Here is a 20,695-nt window from a genome sequence, read left to right as displayed (position 1 = left end):
CAGACCTGTCTGGAGCAGCAGGTTAAGTCTGGCAAAGTCCATCCGCTACGTTCACTTGCTGTTAATTTGAACTTTACTTTTTGTGGTTTTGCTTATGCTTTATTTGCAGATGAGTTTAGGTTTCGTACAGTAAACATAAAGGCCTCCCATCTAGTGTAATGTCTGTGCATACTTAAATACATTAACATAAAAATGCTTTTAGTCGGCACTTAGCACTTCAGCTAGCATTTTTTCTTCCTCTTTTTCATGAAAAGGAATCCATACCTGGCTCAAGAGTCAGAAACACTGTATTAGGGGATCTTGTCTCCCTGATTGGAAGAGGAATGAAACCAGCATGACAGAGCCTGTCTCTGCTTAACACTCCTTTTCACCTTGTCACAGGCGGGTTGCTCAGTATGTGCATTTGAGAATAAATGTGCTCCCGCTCAGATGCAGACTTAGAGGAACTGTAACAGTCCCGCTGAACTGGAAGTCAGGACTGCTGCCCAGCCACTCTGGGTCTCTGGGTCCTGCCTGGGAATCAGCAGGCAACGGGAGCTCCTGTGCTGGCTGCGGGCACTGACCCTGACGGCCCTGGGGAGCCGGGGCTGCTGCTCCACGTGGAGGCAGGGAAGAGGGTGTCTGGGTCAGAGGAGTCACTTAGAGCTCCTCCTGGTGTGGCCATGCCTGAGGCCACGATGAATGCAAGACTGCAACAACCCAATGGCCAGACCCTGCAGGAACGAAGACTTGAGTCATCCCGCCGGGAAAAGAACCAGCACCCGCTGTAGGGCGTACTGAAGGCAAAGGGGATGCAGAACGGGTAGCGGAGGAAGGTAGTTCAGTGCCAGCTACGACCAAGTGACCAGGTACAGAGACGAGGGCTGCACCTGTCATCAAATACACATTCCTTCTTATTTTGTCGGAAATGGTTGTATGCATATACTCTGTATAAACACGTATCTTTGTTTTCTTTCCTGTCTTATCCCCTGATCATGTAACAAGTTATACTGACTTTGTATCAGTATTTAAGTATTGCTGACTTTACATCATAGTATTTAAATTACAGGATATCCATGAGAAGAGCAGATATGGCTAGCGAACCCTGCTGCTGCTTCTGCAGAGGGGATTCGTGCATTTTCGGCTGTACCCAGGATGGCTGTACTCAGGATGGCTGTACCATGTTAGGTGCAATTCCGACCTTGTTAATCACAGTTATTTGGAGATTAAGTATGGTTTAAGGAGATGGGTATGGGTGCCAAGTTCACAGAGTTTGGACTTGTGATGGTTAATTTTATGCCATCTTGGCTGGGCCACAGTGCCCAGATACTTGGTCAAACATTATTCTAGCTGTATCTGTGAAAGTATTTTTTAGATGAGATTAACATTTAAATCAACAGACTAAGTAAAGCTGATTACTCTCCATATGTGAGTGGGCCTCATCCAATCAGTTGAAGGTCTTAGGACAAAGACTGAACTCCCTGGGAGGGGGAGGAGGAATTCTGCCAGCAGACGGCCTTTGGATTTGACTCTTCTGGGTCTCCGGTCTGCAGGCCTGCCCTGCAGGTTTTGGACTTGCCAGGCTCCATATGATGTGAACCAATTCCTTAAAATACATCTCTCTCTGTATGTACATTCTGCTGGTTCTGTTTCTTTGGAGAATCCTGGCTAATACAGGTTTTGGTATTTCTTTAAATACTACAATTCTTTTGAAGATCACTGGAAAATCTCTTTCCCCAAACACTGCTTAAAACAAAAAACAAACAAAGATTCAACCCTGACCAATGAGACTTCCAATATATTCCACTGGGATGAAGGGCTGTTTTCAACCCTTTACAATCTTAGTTTCAGGCTTATTTTCCAAAACGAGAGGCATTTAACTTAACTTTTCTGAACTTAATGTAATAAGTTCAAAGGAAAAACAAAAGAAACCAAAAAACAACTTGCCATCAAGGACGCGCTACTTTAAAACTTACTGAAATTCAATGATGTTTCAGTCATAGTTTCAAAGTGGCTTAATTGTTCTCTCTTGACTGAAGAGAACAGTGTATTAGATATAAAATAAAATTCTGATCAACATATTCTATATGTGGAAAAGATGAGACTAACATTAAGTCTCAAGTCTCAATTTTAATCTTGTTCCCTGTGATCACAACATACACCTTTATATTTTACTGAAAGTGTACTTGCTTAAAAAAATTTTTTTTTCTAATTACAGAGTAACATATCCTCTGAAAAGTGGGCTTCTTCCTTCCCTCCTTCCCTCCATCCACTGAATGTGTAACGAAGGCCTACTTGGTGTCACACCGTTGGTGGTAAACAAGAGAAAAACAGAGTTTCTCATGGAGTTTGCAGGAATTAGTGAAAAGGACACCAAGCTGACCCAAACCGAGCTTGCCGGTCCTCATTCCGCCAGTCCCTGCGGGGCTGGGCCCGCCGACCTCACACCCATTCTATGCTCTGAAGCAGCAGTACCCGGCCCGACTCTTCCCGTCCCTGCCCTGGGGGCTCCTCTTCCTCCTGTGGTTCCGAAGGGCTCACTTCGCTTTAAAGAATTAACACCGTGTGTGCCTCCTACGAGCCAGGCACTTTACATCCACGCAATGTCTAAGACTCAGTTGTCCCCAGGTTTAAATCCAGAGTCAGTCTCTTCCCAGTCCGCATCCTGAAGACAAGAGCCTAGAGCCACAGGTGAGCTCACAGACCCTCACCCCCGGATAACTTCCGGAGGAGAAGTATGTTTAGGGTGTTACAGCCTTAGAAACCCTTAGGTCTTTATTATCTCCTTTGAGATTTATCATCTCCTAAGACTTTAATTTGTACCTCCGTGGAGCTGATGCTGAGTTCTTTATCACAAATTTGTATCTTTCTCTTAAATTCCAACCTTAAAACTTCACACTGTGAGCTACACAGTCGGGGACCATTGTCGTAAGGATGTGGAAGATACAACCTGACTTATTTCTGTTCCCCCGCCCCGCCCGCCTCATGGAGTCATTCTCAGCTCTTCTTCCTCCTTTACTCCTGAGCCCTGGAGATTCCACTTTGAACATTTCACTATGAAAGCGAGACGGTGCTTTCCACCTTCACAACACCGTCTCACTTCTCGAGCACTGCAGTGGGCTTGAGCTGGCCTTCCACTCACCCCCGTGCGCACACTCCCCTAAACCGCTTTCACTCACACCTCCACGCCACCGCTTGTCTCCATCACACAGGATGAGGTCCACGCTCCTAGGCCTGGGGTCACATCTCTCCTCAGTTTTGTCTGTCTTTATCTCCAAACTGAAAGCCTGTGCTTGACAAAGCCGCTTCCTTCACTGCTCCTGAACAAAGAACCACCATCTCTGCCCCTTCGCCCAGGTCTTCACACGCACCCCAATCCTCCTAGTCCTCGCCCACCGGGCACTGAAACCCAGCGTGTCTCCAGTGCTAACTTGAGTCCTGCCCTCAGTAAGGCCTCCTCTGACCACTCTACATAAATCCCCCTCTCCTTCCATCCAGACGCACCCCACAGGCACAAGAGCCGGTCCGTGAAAACACTTCAACCAGATTCACAGTTCATTTGAAAACTGTGACTTCCAGCCCTCAAGTTAGGATTAAATACCAATTTAGATTAATGACTATGTGTTATAGTTTATCTTGTTGCTTAGGAAATAATTGTTCATTTGATTTGGCTGACTGCTCTTCAGAGACCTGAGGGTAAAGAAAAGTGTTCCAGGAAAAGCAGTCTGTAAGGAAAAATACATATTTTCACTCCCTCAAAATAACATGTGACCAATGGATTAAAGAAATAAATTGTGGACACAGTAACAAACAACTTTCTCAGTTTTTAAACAAGACAAGAAATTGCAAAGGAAAAGGCTGATTTGTTACAATTTATTGAAAATAAAGAAGGTACACATATTAGGAAAAAATACAAAGTGTTAACAGCTATTCTCCATTAAGAGCTCTGGCAAATATTTAAGAAAAACATCCAGAGCCCAAAGAGATACATTTGAACAAAAAACTACACCAGGATAAATCACAACAGTGATCAATTAAATGTATTAATTCTTCACTGCAAAGTCAATGTAGTTCTATATAAAGTTATTCTAATAAATCTATTTTGCTATAGCTATGCTTCAGCGCTTAAAAATATAAACAAAAATTGATATAACGTCACTACAGTCATCTGAACGTCATAATGGAAATCAGTCCTGCCCGTGACAAGAGCCATCTCCCAGCACAAGCACGCAGAGTGCGAGGCCGACCAGTGCAAGGACAGCTTCGGGGCTTCACGCTGTCTGCTTCCCTCATCAGATGGTAGTGCTTTGTGCAGTCAGTGATCAAACGCAACATAAATGCAGGCAGAATGAATGAAAGAGAAAGGCTGCAAGGGGCCAGGCATTTTCTCCTAAACCAGCTTCCTCACCACTAGAATGATGAGAGAAATCTATCATGGGGAAATCATAATCGCATTTAAAAAACCGAGTACGATAACTTTCTAAAAACTGATTTAAAAAAATTTAAAAATTGCTCAAAGCCTCAAAACCGATGCCAATAAGTAACTCATTAGTGCACGGGGAACTATATTCAATGTCTCATAGTAACTTACGGTGAAAAAGAATATGAAAACTTATGTATGTGCATTCCTGTATGACTGAAGTATTGGGGCGTACAGCAGAAATTGACACAGCATTGTAAACTGACTAGACTTCAATAAAAATATATATATATTTTAAAAGTAACTTACAAGCTCCAAGTTCCTGCTTACCTCTGAGTGAAATGCTTCTTATAAATCCAATTTTTCTTGTTTTATCTTTAGTAGATGTGGAAAGCAGCTGATCACTGTTCTGAGATATTTATCATTCATGTGATATGAGGATCTTAATGGAGTTTTTTCCTTTCCAGTTCAAACATAATAGACTCTTTTTACTAAACCTTTAATCTTCACGATTTTATCAGTTTTGTAACAATTTAACAGACTATCCTGTACTTATGAATCTGATCTGTGAGACTGATAACTTTCTCTAGGGTTTTATTTTGTAAACTTTATTTCCTGTAACATTTGGGCCATGGTGCCCAACTACAGAATACAGGAAATGTGGATTCTTTCCTCTAGAATACTAGCCATTGTGAGAGCCAAATAAAATTAGGACCTCTCTAAGTGTGTAAAATAAGGTACGTTATTTTGCTTTATGTATTGATCACCTACAGTGAATCTTTACCGTTAGGGATTATTAACCTGAGGATCGTTCAAATAAGGCAAGAAAAGAAAACAATTTCAAAGTATTTTAACTATGCTGATTACTCTCCATCCTGTGAGGGCAGTGAAAGTTTTGTATTTCTTATACCTTGAGGGATTTTGTATAAAGAAAGTACTCAAGAAAAGACCTTGATTAATAACCAGAATCAACATGGTCTGATTATTGTAATCATCTTACTAATATTAAAATTATAATCAGTCATCTTAGGACTAGATGAAAATGCCTGGTTTCGCCTTTGAATAGCCTCCTTCACTTTTACATCTGAGAAGTGAAAGGCCTCCAAGAGGCTAAATGACTCCATTTCTTAAAAAAAGTGATTAAAAAATCAGAGTGAATTAGAAGACCTGATTAGAACTCGTATCTTCCGGTTCTATGTCTCTGTGGTCATTATACCATTGATGAACTGGTCTAAACGACAGCTTCTCATTTTTTTGTCTTGCTGGTTCAGGAGGATGACTGCCTTGCATTTTCAGAGGTAAGGGACGAAGACCACTTTGAGACACACCATGTTACAGCAGTCATCTCAATCAAACATGCTGCATTTAAGGGTGTTTCCCTAACACGGCTGATTGAGCTTTTCCTTATTCAGCCCAAGTCACAGCCACTGTGCTGAAGGCCACGGATAAAACTGCGAGCAACACACCCGGAGCCCTAGCCCATACACACTCTCACCTCGTGATTTAACTCTCAGAAATCCCAAAAGATCCTAAGTTTGAATGCGAGGTCTGTGTTAAACTACCTTTTAATCCTCAGTACCTAGCACCGTACCCGAAATATCGTGGGTTCTGAGGGAAATCTGCATCGCTCTTCCTTCATCAGAAAAGACCCCAGTGCTGCGTACTCACCGGTGAGGAAGTTCCGCAGCCGTCCGAATTGTACTTCATACTGCTGGGGCTCTGCCTGGCAGGGGGCCGCAGACACTATGTTGGCACAACCAGACTCTGATTGGACTAAGGAGGAAAAGACACACAAGACGGGGTGAGAAAGACAGTCGCTAGCCACGGCGTGGCAGGACGGATGGAAGAGGGTGCTGCCGGTGTATCACAGCATCTGACACGTCAGCAGGTTCTCAGAGTACGTTGGGGCTTCTGGTCACAGACGACAGACACATCTATCTCCTCTACCTCCTGATACTCAATCAAATGACAGCGGAGGGGCAAAAGGTATGAGGCACGGGACAAACAAGCCGACCAGAGAGGAGAGGCGCACAAGACCGGGGGGGAGGGGCTCCCGGGGCGCGGCTGAGCCCGCGAGCTGACCCTGTCTCACGCCGACCCCTAGGATGGCTCTACTTTCAACCCCCGGGCCGGGCATTCTGTGGGCCCCTTCAACCTGGAAATTCATGTCTTTCAGTTCGGACAGAGCTTTTGTGAATCATTTTGTAGACCGTCTTCTATTCCCTCTTCCTGGGACTCCTACAGTATCAAGGTGAGATCTCCTGAGTGGATCCTTTAATCTTCTCTCCGTTGTTCCATTTCTTTGTCTTTCTGCTCTACTTTCTGGGAAGCTTCCTCAACTCTCAACCTTTCTACTGATTTTCCAGTTTTACTGTCATGTATTTATGTGAATGTCCTTTCTCCTCTTAAAATAGCACTCTCTTCTTGTTTCAAAGCTATCGATTATATTTTTCAAGCTTTCTTCTCTCTGCTGTTTGCTTCCTCCAAGTTGCTGCTCACTGTTTCTTCCCATTTCCATTTTCCATATTAACTGGATTAGTTTCTCACAGGGTCTGATGGCCCCTGGTTATCTGAAAATGAGGCACCCCAGAGCTGATGAGAACTCTGCGCGTTTATCACCCAAGAGGACCTGGATGGGCAATTTACCACTGGACCATTGGATGGCCAATGCTGGTGTCCTTAGGTCTCTCCTGTTGGGCAGGGTAGATCCACCAGGAACAAATCTTTTAATCACCTTCCTGGACAGCATGTGCCTGGTGTTCTCGGCAGCGGGAGGAGAAGGAAGGCTGGAGTCTCAATGTTCAGTATGTAAACACGCACTTCAACTCCATTCTGTGAGTTTATGCTTTCTAAGAAGTCGAGCAAAATTCTCCTACCCTTTCTGCTGGGGGCAGGATCATGGCGGGGGGTGGGTACACATGGCTGGGGAAAGGTAGCTGGGGACTGGGAGGAACCATCTTCAACAATAATCTCGATGAAACACTGACACACCTCAGAAGGTGGAAGTGGGGATGGTAATTAATGCAGCAGGGCTGGGGAAGCCACAACATCAAATGGAAAAGGGGGCACAGAGAAGAAAGTCAGTGTCCCCTGCTAGAGCTCGGAGACAGCCGGAAGCAGGATGTGCTGGAGGATGGTACAGAATCCCATAGACTCCTAACACACACCCTCTCCCTGTCATTCCTAGCACTGCTCTCGGCTCAGGCTGCCCCCACTTCTCAGTGGGGCTACCATAAGTGACTAGCTTCCCTGGTTCTAAACCAGGCCCTCCCTTGTCAACACAGCCACCAGAGCAACCCTTCCAGAATCCACATTTGATAACATGGATACCCTCCTCTTACTTACCCCAGATAAGCTCCTAATGGTTCTTTGGAAACTCAGCTCATTCCTTCTACGATTTACTGACCCCTGAGTATAGGCTGGGAACCACGGGCCTTTTAGGAAGTCCTTCTGACCTGCCAGCCTCACTGAGCTGACTATCTTCTTTGTTCCTAGAGAACCCGGGCAGCCCCCTTCAGGGAACCCACCGCATCACAAGCTACCGCAATCGCGGATTCACCCGCCTCATTCCCCGATTATAATGTTAAGCCCCTCTGGAGCCATGATCAAATCTTCGCTACCCCGAGAACTTTTCAGCACCTGTTCAAGACTACAGCAGGTGTTCAAGACTGCTGAACGAAGACATAATTATTCAGATGACTCAATTAACAGAAAGACCTAGGACAAAATCTTACAATAATCACATTTCACGCGTCTCACATTTCCTGGTGGTTTTCCAGGAACAAGAGTGACTCTCCTAATACGCCACTGAATCTAAACTAAGACAATGAAGAGCAAATTTAAGTTTGCTCCTATTTCCTGCCAACAACAGCACACAATTATGTCTCCAGGTTCCAGTGAACATGGGGCATCAGGGGATTATTCAAGGCTGTGATGGCAAGTTCAGAAGGAATTACTCTGGTCCTGCAAACTGGCCACCCTACTAGAAACAGTAAGGCATTTATGAATCTATTCCAAGCCCATCACCTGGTACACAGGGGAGTGTGAAGGAAAGGAAGGAGGAGTGGGCCTGACGCTGGAGTGTAAGGTGGCAGACAGATGCTCACTGGGCCTCTACTGTCTCGGAGGGAGTCGGGAGCCACTCTTCTGGGGGCCCCTCAGGTGTTTCCTGCCCCATCACTCCTTTCCGACAGCAATATAGTCTTAGAGTGTGAAGGGCTTGGGTCCTTGACTTTGAAGGTAAGAAAAGAGGAAGCTGAGGGAGCCGCCACTGCCAGCATGGAAGCTGAAACCACTAAGGGATAAAGTGGTGGCGACGGACATCGGAAGAGTGGCAGGAAGCACAGGAACAAAGCAGAGAGAGGGCCCGGTCCGGGCAGGTAAGAGGAAGCGGGGCTCGGCTGGACAGAGCCCCGCACCCTGGGACTCCACACCCGGCCGTTTAAAGACATTCACAAGCTCCCAAAAAGCACTGCAGGAAGAAATGTTCCAAGTCTCCAGTACATGAATTCAACTGAAGAAAATTACCTCACATAAAACCCTGAATTCACAAAACAGCTAAGTAACAATTTTTCCCCCCAAGACGGACTCAAGACAAATTTTTCTAAAAAAGCATCCAATTTCAAAACAAACAACAAACACAAAAACACATTTTAAAAATCTCAGGAACCTAACCATGATGTCAATGTTTCCAACCACCGATCCCAGAGGACTCACCCACCTGGCACACCTGACTTCCACGGGCGGGGCCCAGCTTGGGGGAGAGGGGACACATGCAGGAGGGGGACACAGACCCCGCCCCAGTTCAGGGAAGGAGAAAGCTGCACCTCACATCAGGTACAGCTAAAAGCACCCAGGACCCCGAGGGAGGACGGAGGACGCGCTCAGCGGGAGGGCTCTGCGGGGCCGCACTACCTGCGAGGTTGGTGGCCATCTCCTCGGCGCTCTGTGACAGCCGCAGGCCTTGCTTCAGCGGGCCGTCCGCGTCCCCGTACTGCCGGCGCTTGAGGTAGCAGGACACGGCCATCTGAATCTGCTCGGTGCGCACTCGTTTCATGACCTGCGGGGAACGTGGGGACCCGCTGTGAGCGGCCTGGGGTCGCCTGCCCAAGCGGGACGTCACAACACACACATCAGCAACCGGCGAGTTACATGGCCACGTTTAGACGCAATTCTAAGCTCCTTAATGGGCAACCTGGCCCTGCCTTCCACGTCTCTGTGTTCCCAGTGACAACAGCCAACTTCAATGATGCAAAACAGGAACGGCCTAGATAATAAAACCCCACAGATCACCCCAAACTCCATTTAATACCGTGATTTCAATGTGCCCCGTCTAACTTATCATTAGAGAAGCTAACGAAAAGCAAATAGGACCCAGGGACTCCCAGGCCTTGTATCTCCCGCCTACTGGGTGAGAGAGGTGTTAATTAGCAGTGCGCCAGCCAAAAAGGCAGGCAGGAGGCAGCACAAAATCAAAGACCTGAGAAGTCCAGCAACCAGAGAGATAGATTTTCAGAAAGTGAGAAGTTAATCCTGGGGAAAAGGAGAGCTATGTTTTTTCTTAATAATCAGGAGAAGGCAGCTAGCACTGAGTCGAGAATGTGAGCAGTGTGTTTTCATTTCAAGCATATCATTTACCTCTTTCACTCTTTATTTTTAACTCAAAGTACAGAAAAGCATCAAAACAGTAAAAGGTTAAGTACATGTGTTACAATGTGTCTCGTGAATTCCTATAAGGAAGGAAAGAAAGTACACTTGACGGGTAAATAACTCGTGATAACTCAAGCTTAATTGAGGGTTCCACCTCCCAAAAGGACTCCTTTCCTTGCCTGCTAAAGTTATTACCAAGAATGACAGGAACCCCTGACATTGCCATAGGCCTCAGACGCTACTTTGCCTGAAGTAAACAATACTGCAGTCCAGATTTATTTGAAAAACTTAAAGTATCTTTAACAACAAAGTAAGTATGTGGCACGTGACAGGAGAATTCACAAGAAAAAAGGCTGGAGGGGGGAGCTTAAAGTCAGTCTTACTAACAAATTAATACTCAGTCCTTGGGACAACGGCAAGCATTAAAGGGGGTTGGGCAGGAGGTGATAGATCACCACCAAGATTGAGAAGGAACATTCTGGCCACACCGATGGAGAATGTGTTGTAAAGAAAGTCAGGTGCACACACAGTGGAATGTTGCTCAGCCATAAAAAAAGAATACAAAGTGAAGTAAGTCAGACAGATAAAGACAAATACCATACAGTATCACTTATATGTGCAATCTAAAAAAATGATACAAATGAACTTAACCCAGAAACAGACTCACAGACGTCGAAAACAAACTTATGGTTACCAGAAGGGAAGGGGAGGGGGGGAGAGTGACAAATCAGGAGTATGGGATTAAGAGATACACACTATCATATATAAAACAAACAACAACGATTTACTGTATAGCATAGGAAACAGCATTCAATATCTTGTAATAACGTATAATAGAAGAAAATTTTAAAAAGAATATATACATGTATCTATTTGAATACACTTTGCTGTATACCTGAAACTAACACAATATTGTAAATCAACTCTACTTCAATAAAAAATATGAGCGCTAAAATAAAAGAAAAAAAAGACAATCAGATGCAATGGGACCAATCAGATGAAGGAAGAGGATGGGCTGAACTGAGGCAGTGACAGAGGGGAAGGCCTTAAGGTGACAGGATAAGAGGTCCTGGTGGCAGCTCTGATGCCAGGATTGAGGGGGAGAAAGCTCCTGGTGCGTAAGTGCCTGTGGAAATGGTGAGGTGAGTGAAGAAAGGGGAAGGGGGCGTTCTGGGAGGGCAGTGTGGGCTCCACCTGGGACAGGGACAGGTTGAGTCGAAGTGTCTGTTTTCTGGCCAAAGTTAGATGCTAGTATGAAGTTTGATCTGGATCTAGATTTAAGGGAAAGGTCTAGGCTGCAGGTAGCAGCGCAGTGGAGAATTCAGTGGGAACGGGAAAGCGACCTTGACAGGGCACACTTAAAAATAATCAATAGAGAAAGCAGAAAAGATCTCATAGCATAGGGATTAAATGCTCCAACTCGGAAGCTCTACTTACCACCTGGTTTTCCAAATATTAAATACTACTTTGTAGTTTTTATGTTTGAGAAAGTTAATTAATGTCTTTGAGATTTAGTGTCCTCTGTAAAATGAAGGTAATAGTTAAGAGGTTTAAATAAATTCATATTAATAATACACAATCTGCTTTGAATAGTACCTGGTATTTGTTGATAACCAATACATGTGTTTGTGTCAAGAAAAAAAAAAGAAAAAAAAAAAAGAAAAAAAGAAGGAAAAAAGAAGAAAAAAGGACACTGCAGTCTGGACAACCAATGACAGCTGGATGAACTTTCTAGGTTCACGTCTGTCAGGTAAAAACTATCTTCCTCTTCATGATCAAAATACGGTGCCCATTTTGGGATGCATGCAACACATGTGATCATCTCCATCAGAGCAACTTTCTCTAAATCAAGGGCTTCTATTTTTTGTGTGTGGAAGACCTGCTTTTAATGATTTATTTGGATGTGTTTAGGTTTTCAGTTTCAATTACATGCAACGGCCTTCTCCTTTGTGATTTCCTCCTTTCTTTCTTTAAGATTGAAAATCCCTCCCCCCATTCCAGAAATCTGTTATTTATTTTTTCTTTAAATATTTAAAAGTTTATCTGTAGCTGATTTTTATCTATTGCAATTTCTTTTAATGTACAAGGTGTGATAAATAACCAAATTATTGTACCCAGATACTGTAGCAAACAGATTGTTCCAAAATCATTTGCAAATAACCCTTCCAAACTGATTTGTGGTAACCCTTTTAAAATATATTATGAAGGTCTACTTTCCAATTGCTTAAGTCATATAACTGCCCTTGGCGAAGGCTGGAGACACACAAACACAAAAACATATACATTTACATATAAATATAAAATATTAGGACATTATAAATGTGTTGTTTTAAATGACGGGTAGACAATGATTGTGTTATATATGCATTTCATTTCTGGATTACCAAAGACAGTATAAAATATTTGTTAAAAAGGAGGACACTGGGTCTGATATGGTTCAGATTCAGTGATACAACGAAACATACTAATAAATTTCCTAACACTGAACCACGTTTCACTATGGAATTTGCCTTACTTGGTTATGATGTGTGGGTTTTTCACTGTATCGACAACTTAAGATTATTTTTTAAGGAAGATTTTTTTCTATTGCTCATACAAGGATTCTGATGCTTTGAGTGGGGATCCCTGCTCTAAGCATTCATTTGTCCATCAGTGAAGATGCATAATTGCTTCTCTGTGGTTACTAAGAAGCATTACCATATCAGCTTGACTCTATCAGTGATTCTCTATGGTTGCACAAAGGAATCTCCTGTGTGTGTATAAATCATGTCAGCCCTGGAGATTCTGATTCAATGTTATATTTAGAGGGAAAAAAATTCAGATGCACACTCTGTGACAGTAGTCCTTTCCCAGTTTGGACCAAAGTCAGAACTAATCAACCCACCTGGCTCTCCCCAACCCCCTGCCCCAACTGCAGCCACACAGCCTCACACTGCTTGCTAAAGATGCTTTTAATCTACCTCTTCCAGAGCAGCCTGATTCCTTGCATTTTAGCTGAGACTAAAACTTTTCCAGATTTCCTACAGCCAATCTCTTGTTGCCAAGGTAACGTGTGCTTGTATCAATGTGTGTCCCTAGTGTTCCAAATAACACGGAAGTTAAGAGCTCACCTCTCTAAGGGGGGAATAAAAGGGAAAAAAATGCATGTAGAAATACAGGAAAACTGACAGAACAGACTCTGCAACGACAGTGTCCTCACAGTGGGACGATGGATATGCATGTCTGCAGACGCGAGGGAAAGACATGAAAGTCGTGAAAGAACGAACAGGAAGCAGCGGGAACGAACAACAGGAAAAAGTGGTCATCTCGGAGATTACCGGAAACTGCTTTGTAAATTACTGAGTCTAATGAATTTGCCCAGATTAGTTGCCTCCAACAGCAGTTTTGGTGACTCCAAACCACCATTTATGACAAGGACCTTCCCTGAGGGTGAGCGGTGCACCAACTGTAGGGCCCAGGATCTCAGGGCCGGAATGCTGGCATGAAGTCTCTTTTACAGCCACACTCAACTGAAATACCAGACGTGATCCAACTGACTTCCCTGCATTTGATTCCAGCGCACACATATTTTAAGTGAAATAAATAATAAATGAAGGGAGCTCTGCAGAGAAATCAGTTCCCTTCCCTTTAATGATTTCCATAGTACTAATATCCATAAATGGACACATGAGTAACAAAATAAAAAAAGCTCCTTAAAATAGACCAGTCTTTTGAGAAACTCAGACATGAGATTAACACTGCAGTTCCAAGTTACCTGTTTATCTTTTCCTGTAATTATAAAATCTTTTAAATTTAAATTATAATGTTTCGACATAATTACACCTTTATTAAAAATGTCAGGATTTCCCTTAATTTTCAATTGACGTAAAATAGTTTAAGTTTAAAGCCAAAAACAGATGATCATATATCTTTCCCTTCATGGCATATTATTAGTATTTCTGGAAATTCAAATGAAAATTCTGATACAATATGTATCTATTTCTCATACATTAATAGCTGCCTACTGTTTAAGACTTAAACAAAGTTGCTATACAAAATCACTACAGGATCGCCTTCCTGTCTCAAAGTAATAACTGTGTAGGAAGAAACACCACCACCCTCTTCAGCTCTTGGCTGCGCCCTAACTCCATCCATATACATTCAAATGTATATGGCTACCCGAGTCCATGAAATGCCAACGCAGTATACGAACAGTGTGTCTCCTGCCGGCCCCTCAGATGTAAGGTGACATCTCTGAGTATGGATTAATTCAGAATAAGTCCAGGCAAACCCACACCCCGAACTTCAAATCAGTTCCCCAGCTGAGTATCCTGACAGGTAGTTATGTGTTTCTATTATTGTTGTTTTAAGTAAGTACCTTTTCTTCCAATTATAAATTCATGCTTAAAAACAGATTAAAAATTATTTTGTATTTTTTTCTTAAATGAGATGTCATGTAGAGTGCCTACCAGGTACTCACACACCAGTTCCCTTCTCTTCCCGTACAGCAGTCTAAGTGCTGGTAATATCTATCAAAAGGTTGTTCTAAGTAGAACCTAAAAACCTAAGCTTTTGCGTTAGTCGTCATGATAAAATGTATTCAATTAGCTTTGTGAAAATATGAATCATAGCTGAAAAATAAATGAACCATACCACTATCAGTCTCCGTCATGCCTAATAAAATTGAAAAATCATGATGTCTTTCATATTCAGGCTTTGCTCAGACCCCGACTTCCATGAATACACTTGAACTAAAAGCTGTGCCCTTTCTCGTGGTGTCTTAAGAACAAACGGCACACGGATAAGGCTCACAGCTGGGGGCTCAGGATGCAGTGTAGAATCTGGACATCTTTTTTTTTTTTTTTTGGTGGGGTGGGGAGGGTGTGGAGCAGAAATCATACAGCCAGGCAGACAGAGGCCACCAGAAATTGATTTCCTCCAACACCAGCTGGAACTTCCATGAAGTCCCACCAGTCTTTTCTTGTCAACTACCTTCTTTCCCTACAGCTTCCCACCCCGAGCCATTCCAGACTCGTCTCCCTACCCAGCCAGCTGACCCTGCTTCCCACCTCAGGGGGCTATTTACCAAGACTTGAGATTCCTCAACTCCTGCCAATCGGACAGTTCCTCTTCCACACTATCTGACATGACCTCTAGGATGCTGAACATGCGCCTCCCTTGAAACTCCCTCCCTGTGCTGGTGTGGCTCCCGGCTCCCCCTTCCATCCTTCACATCCCCCACATTGTCCCACCACTGACACAAGACTGGCAGGGTCTCTGGTCAGATCACCTTCCTGAGCTCAAGTCGAAGAGACCTTAACCTCTGAAATTCAACGTGTTCAAATTATCTTCCTTTAAGACCTCTTCCTTCTCCTAGCTTTCCTAGCCAGCTTGATGGTGTCCACCACCGGCCAACATGGAAAACAACAACAAAAAGAGAAATCAAACACACTCCCCCTTGAAAAAAACAAACCAAACCAAAAAAACTAGTCATCATCCTAAGATTCTTTTCTCTGTCTCTCCCCTTCCTGTCCACCCTCCTCACTTCTAAATGGCCATCAGCTCCTTCTGTTCTAGACAGGGTTCTCTCTTGGAGCCATTACTGCTACCACATCCTCACTGTCACTATCTGACAGCACAACTCACCTCGCAATGGGACTATTCCAGTACCCTCCCACCTCGAGCTCTACCTCACACACCCTTTTGAATGCAGCCAGAGCAGATCACAAACCTGCTTATGCTACCCCGTGCTTAGACTCTCTCCTGAATGACCCCAGGGGCAGGCTGTCCACTCCTGCCACCACTGTTCCTTAGTTCCCCTCCAGTGGACAGTTCTCTAGAACAGGGCTTTTCTTATCTTTGAAATGCCCATTAAAAACAAAGTGAGTGCTGTCTAGCTTCTGCTTGCAACTCTTAACAGTTTACTTTAGGGTCATGATTTCTCTGGATTTTTATGAACCAAAAAAGCCACAAGTATTTGATTCCCACTTCAACACTATTTCAGGGCTCAGAAAAATTAATTCTGTACAAAACCTTGTTAACATGGAAGAGTATGGCACAGTCTACAGGATGGTGACCTTCACTCACCATGTTTGACTTCATTAAAAAAAACCTGTCACATACGCTCCATGCGCAACCACTGCAGACAGAAGAAACCGGGTGTCGTGCTCTTAGAGTAAGGGGGAATGTTTGCCTACATTTATCATTCTCCCTAAAACTGAATTCTAATGCAGCAAGTGAGGTCTCAGAGACTCCTGAATGACACCAACCCTGTGTGTGTGTGTCTCAAACTGGAATGATCAATTATTCATTCTGCAGCAGTTCTGTCCACAGGACTCCCTGCAGTGATGGACACATTACAGGGCTGCACCATTCAGCCTGGTGACAACCAGCCACAAAGGGTTCTCCAGCAATTACAATGTGGCTAATGCACCTGAGGAATTGAATTTTTAATTTTTTTTATTGAAGTACAGTCAGTTTACACTGTTGTATCAATTTATGGCACGCAGCACAGTGCTTCAGTCACAAATGAACATACATATATTCATTTTCATATTTTTTCACCATAAGCTACTACAAGATATCAACTATAGTTTCCTGCACTATACCGTATGAACTTGTTTATCTATTTTACAAATACCAGTCAGTATCTGCAATTCTCGAACTCTCAGTCTATCCCCTCCCACCTGCTCCCCCCATAACCATGTTTGTTTTCTATGTCTGTGAGTCTATTTCTGTTTTATATGTAAGTTCATTTGTCTTTTTCTTTTTTAAGATTCCATATATGAGTGATATCATCTGTCTGGCTTACTTCACTTAGAATGATGATCTTCAGGTCCATCCATGTTGCTGCAAATGGCATTATTTTATTCTTTTTCATGGCTGAGTAGTAGTCCATTGTATAAATATACCACAACTTGAATTTTTAATTTAAATTAAATTTAAGCAACCACACGTGGACAGTGGTTACTGTATTGGACAACACAGTTCTAGAGCATAGTATTACTTTATGAAGCCAAAGCATCAGCAACTTGGCTTAAAAATGTCAGTTCATAAAGCTTTGCAAATCACTTCTGATTCCTAAATTACCAACTCTCCAAAAGTTAGCATTTTGTTAGTAAAAACAGAGCTAACTTTTTTATTATTATCCAATGCTGTAAGGTTACTAAGACACAGCTACGTTTCAATACATCTTAGCAGAAGGATGTCTTATTTGACTGCTAAACAAACATTTATGAGTGGAAGTTTTCTACAATGTTTCCTGAAATTTGCCAGCACACAACATTCTCCAATTCTTAAAGTTTACAAAAATGAGAAGGGAAAGGGGAATCTGCTTCAGCAGAGAAACAGAGCAGCAGTCAATGTCTGTAAAACACCCAAATAAGAAGCAAGCTCAAACCTGGGACAACCTTACCTCTGAAATGAGAAAATTAAGAAGAAAAAATTTTAGTTTAAAAAAAAAAAAAGACCCATCAGGGTCTCTGTGGTCACTTAAGCCACTCTGGATCACCAAATTCCACTTCCCAGAGGACATCACCTTCGCATCTACTAAATCATCCGTGAGAGGGCACTTCTTGAATCCACGTGCTGCTCTCACTGGAAATCTCAGCACAAGCCGCCAATACCCATTCAGGTGGCAGAATGTTTCTCACTCATCACTTACTATATTGATTGTATAAATATCCCAAACTAGCACTGGCTGAGACAGTTTCAGTCCAACATGTATTTCCCAGACGGCATCTTGCTGTTCAGCAGAGTAACCGAGACAGCCCCTGGAACAGCAGAGACTTAAATGTGTGGCCACACCCTCTTTTCAGAGGGATACTTCTGGGGGGCACCTTGCCTTGTACTCAAGCGCACACAGTACATCCTTGAAGATCCTTTCTAAGAGGGAAGGTTGCCTGGAATGAGCTACAGGTATCCTCCTTTCTTCTCAGAACGCCTCTAAGTGTCCAGATTTGGACTAAAACGTTTGTCTCTGCTAAGCAGTCATCTTCCTTTCAGAGTCACAGGCTGACAAAGCTGCCAGGACAAGCGGTGGCTCTTCCCGACTTTCCACCCCACACCACCACAGGCACAGTCTTTCCACAGAGCTAATCTGATGCCATCTGTGCTCAGCTTAAAAACTTTTTCCTGCCTCCACCAGTGTGGAGAATAAAAAAAATTCTATCTCCATCATGTCATCTTGAGGTTACTCTGATCTGCCTTTGAGTACAAAACAGGTGGGTGCCACCCTACCCTTTCACCTCAGGGGCTTTGGTCAAGGCTCCTCCATTAACTGGAGGAACCCTCCACACTGGCACTCCAACCTGATTTAGCTCAATTCCACTCGGGCTTCACAGTTCAGCTGGGCCGTCTTTTCCTCGAGTGTAATTTCTTCCACCCACCAAACCCAGGAACAAACCTGGAGCACAGTAATCACCATACTGTTTGTCTCCTACACCACCACTACTAACACCTAACACCTGTCAGTGCTTTACAGCGATGATCTCCTTTACGGCCTTGCAACAACCCTCAGAGCTAAGGAACGTTCTTTAGGCGAGAAAGCTGAGGCCCAAAGAAGTCAGACAAGGTGTCCAAGGGCCCGCAGTACTGGGAGGAGAACATGGGCTGCCTGGCTAACCGGTCTGAGCTCTTCCCCTCTGTGGTGTCCTGCTGCTCAGTGGGTTCTACATTAGGTCAGGAGCCTCTTGGGGAACACAGCAGTGAAAACTCACCAAACGCTTACTGAGAGAATAATCAGAACAGTTCCTACCTGAGTAGCTGTCTGTCACATGAAGAGAGGCTGGAAACTTCTAGAGAGACTTCTAGTGCTGTTCACTGTGCAATGCTGGCTTAGCAGAGCACCCTCAGGGCTCCCTTCCAGCTTAAACGAACCAACAAAATCAAAACCCCTTCCCTCTCTCCAGAGGTGTCCTTCGTAGGTGTTAGGAAGGACATCTGTTTGCAAAAATAAAATTTGAGAAACAGCAAATGAACAGTTAAGGGAGGCCTTTACGGAGCTTCACAGGGACAGAACCAAACACAAACCTTACACATTTAGAGGCAGAAGCAACAAAACTACTCCAAAACACACTAATCAGATTAACTGCTGATGACAAACAAAAAATGCTCAAGGCTAGCCCACATTTTGGTTTTCTAATTTAACACTGATTTTCAAGACAAGAAAAATTTACAGTTCATAAAGAAAATCAAAAGTTAGCATGCTTCACTTAATGCAAAAGATTAGGCCTACGACCCAGAAGGTATTCTGCCAATGAGAAATTACAATGGCCGATAACTAGTATTTACAGAACACCAGAATGCTCTCTAAATGCCGGGCATTTTCATATACAGTATTCTTTTTTTTTTTTTTTTTTGATGTCCTTTAAATGGCTCACGTTAAAGTTATCAGTCATTACTTCATTTTACAGAAGAGGAAACTAAGGCTCACAGAGGTTACAGATGGTTACATGGTTTCCACCTAAGATGAATGCAGTCACCAAGCCCCCATCCGTTACATTAAGCTTCTCCGAGTTGAAAGATGAGGCACTGACTCCTCTTCCTATTCTCACTTTGAAGCAGGGCTGTGACCAAGGCTGGGGACCGGCCACCGAGTCCTCCCCACCACTCAGGTATATCTACACTTGTATCACCTAACAGAAGACAAGCTCCGCCCTTACCGTTCCTCCCTACGCGGCGCCCAATTCTTGCTAGCGGGAGTTACCATTCCAAGATTTCAATCTGCAAGGTCAGAGTTTAGGTAATTCAAGACGAACGCCGCATGGGACTGGCCGATTTACCTTTGGATCCAGAACCTTACAAGCTGCGAGATCCGCATTGTAACGACACTTTCACAACTGATGGGTGAACTGCATGAAGCTTTCCTGTACTCCACTTCCGCTAAGTCTAAAATGACACCACTATTTCTAACCATCAGCTCCCTCCGGACCAACGCCTTACCTAAGGCGTTTTCAGAAGCCCCGGGGCTTCGCGAGTGCCGCCGGGGCGCGCGCACCTTACCTCGCTGTCATGAGTTAAGCAACCTCCGAGGCCACCTCGCAGGTGGGCATCCTCTAGCAACAGCTCGCCCAACTCTAGCTTTCCAGTGTCACATGCAGAGGTCGACTGCAACCCCGTCCACCCACACCCACCATGTGCGAAGTTTAATCTTGAGTTCGGCCAAAAGACATTTCCCTTCTCCTTAAATGAAAGAGACGAGGACCCGCGCTCCGCCCCCCCACCCCCGGCGGGTGCCCGCAGCCGCCCCGCAGGACGCACCGAGAGGATCGCGGAGCCCCCCGGTGCAGCCGCCGCCGACCGCAGGCCACGCCGCCCGCGCCCTCCGGCCGGCCCCGCCCGCGCGCGCCCCGCCCCCACCGCCGCCTAGGCCTCGCCGCGCCCGCCCGCGCGCCCTCCGGCCGGCCCGCCCGCCCGGCCCCGCCCGGCCTCCCCGCCGCGCCCGCACTCACTGAACATCCCAGGCGGCTCCCGCTGCTCCCGCCGCCGCCGCCTCCGGGATCGCCTTGCTTCCTCCTCCGTCGTCTCCGCGGCAGGCTCTCGCTCCGACGGCCGGCTCAGCCGGGCCCCCGCGCCCCGCGCCCCGCCGCCCCCGCGGCGGCTCTGGGCGGCCGCCCCATGACTGACTGACGCGGAGCCGCCGCGGGCTGGGCCGCTCCGGCCTCCGAC

General features: G+C 44.8%; 1 protein-coding gene across 2 annotated transcripts in view; it reads right to left on the bottom strand.

Moving 5' to 3' along the window:
- Nucleotides 1–20,643, bottom strand: part of TAF5L (TATA-box binding protein associated factor 5 like) — a 31,979-nt gene extending 11,336 nt beyond the window's left edge. The window contains exons 1-3 of one of the 2 annotated variants that reach the window (XM_032491854.1): nucleotides 20,479–20,643; nucleotides 9,314–9,458; nucleotides 6,068–6,172 (exon numbers count right to left, since the gene is read on the bottom strand). In XM_032491854.1, coding sequence (XP_032347745.1) covers nucleotides 6,068–6,172; nucleotides 9,314–9,455 — 247 coding nt within the window. In that variant the 5' untranslated portion in view covers nucleotides 9,456–9,458; nucleotides 20,479–20,643. Of the gene's footprint in view, nucleotides 1–6,067; nucleotides 6,173–9,313; nucleotides 9,459–20,287; nucleotides 20,356–20,478 lie in introns of those variants that run through there. The other variant, XM_032491855.1, reaches the window with a different exon arrangement.
- Between the last annotated feature and the right edge of the window lie 52 nt (nucleotides 20,644–20,695).

Source organism: Camelus ferus, chromosome 11 (genome assembly GCF_009834535.1).
Source record: "Camelus ferus isolate YT-003-E chromosome 11, BCGSAC_Cfer_1.0, whole genome shotgun sequence".
In the NCBI taxonomy this organism is placed as follows: domain Eukaryota; kingdom Metazoa; phylum Chordata; class Mammalia; order Artiodactyla; family Camelidae; genus Camelus; species Camelus ferus.
The sequence above is the reverse complement of the archived record's forward strand: the minus strand, read 5'-3'. Positions and strand labels throughout refer to the sequence as shown.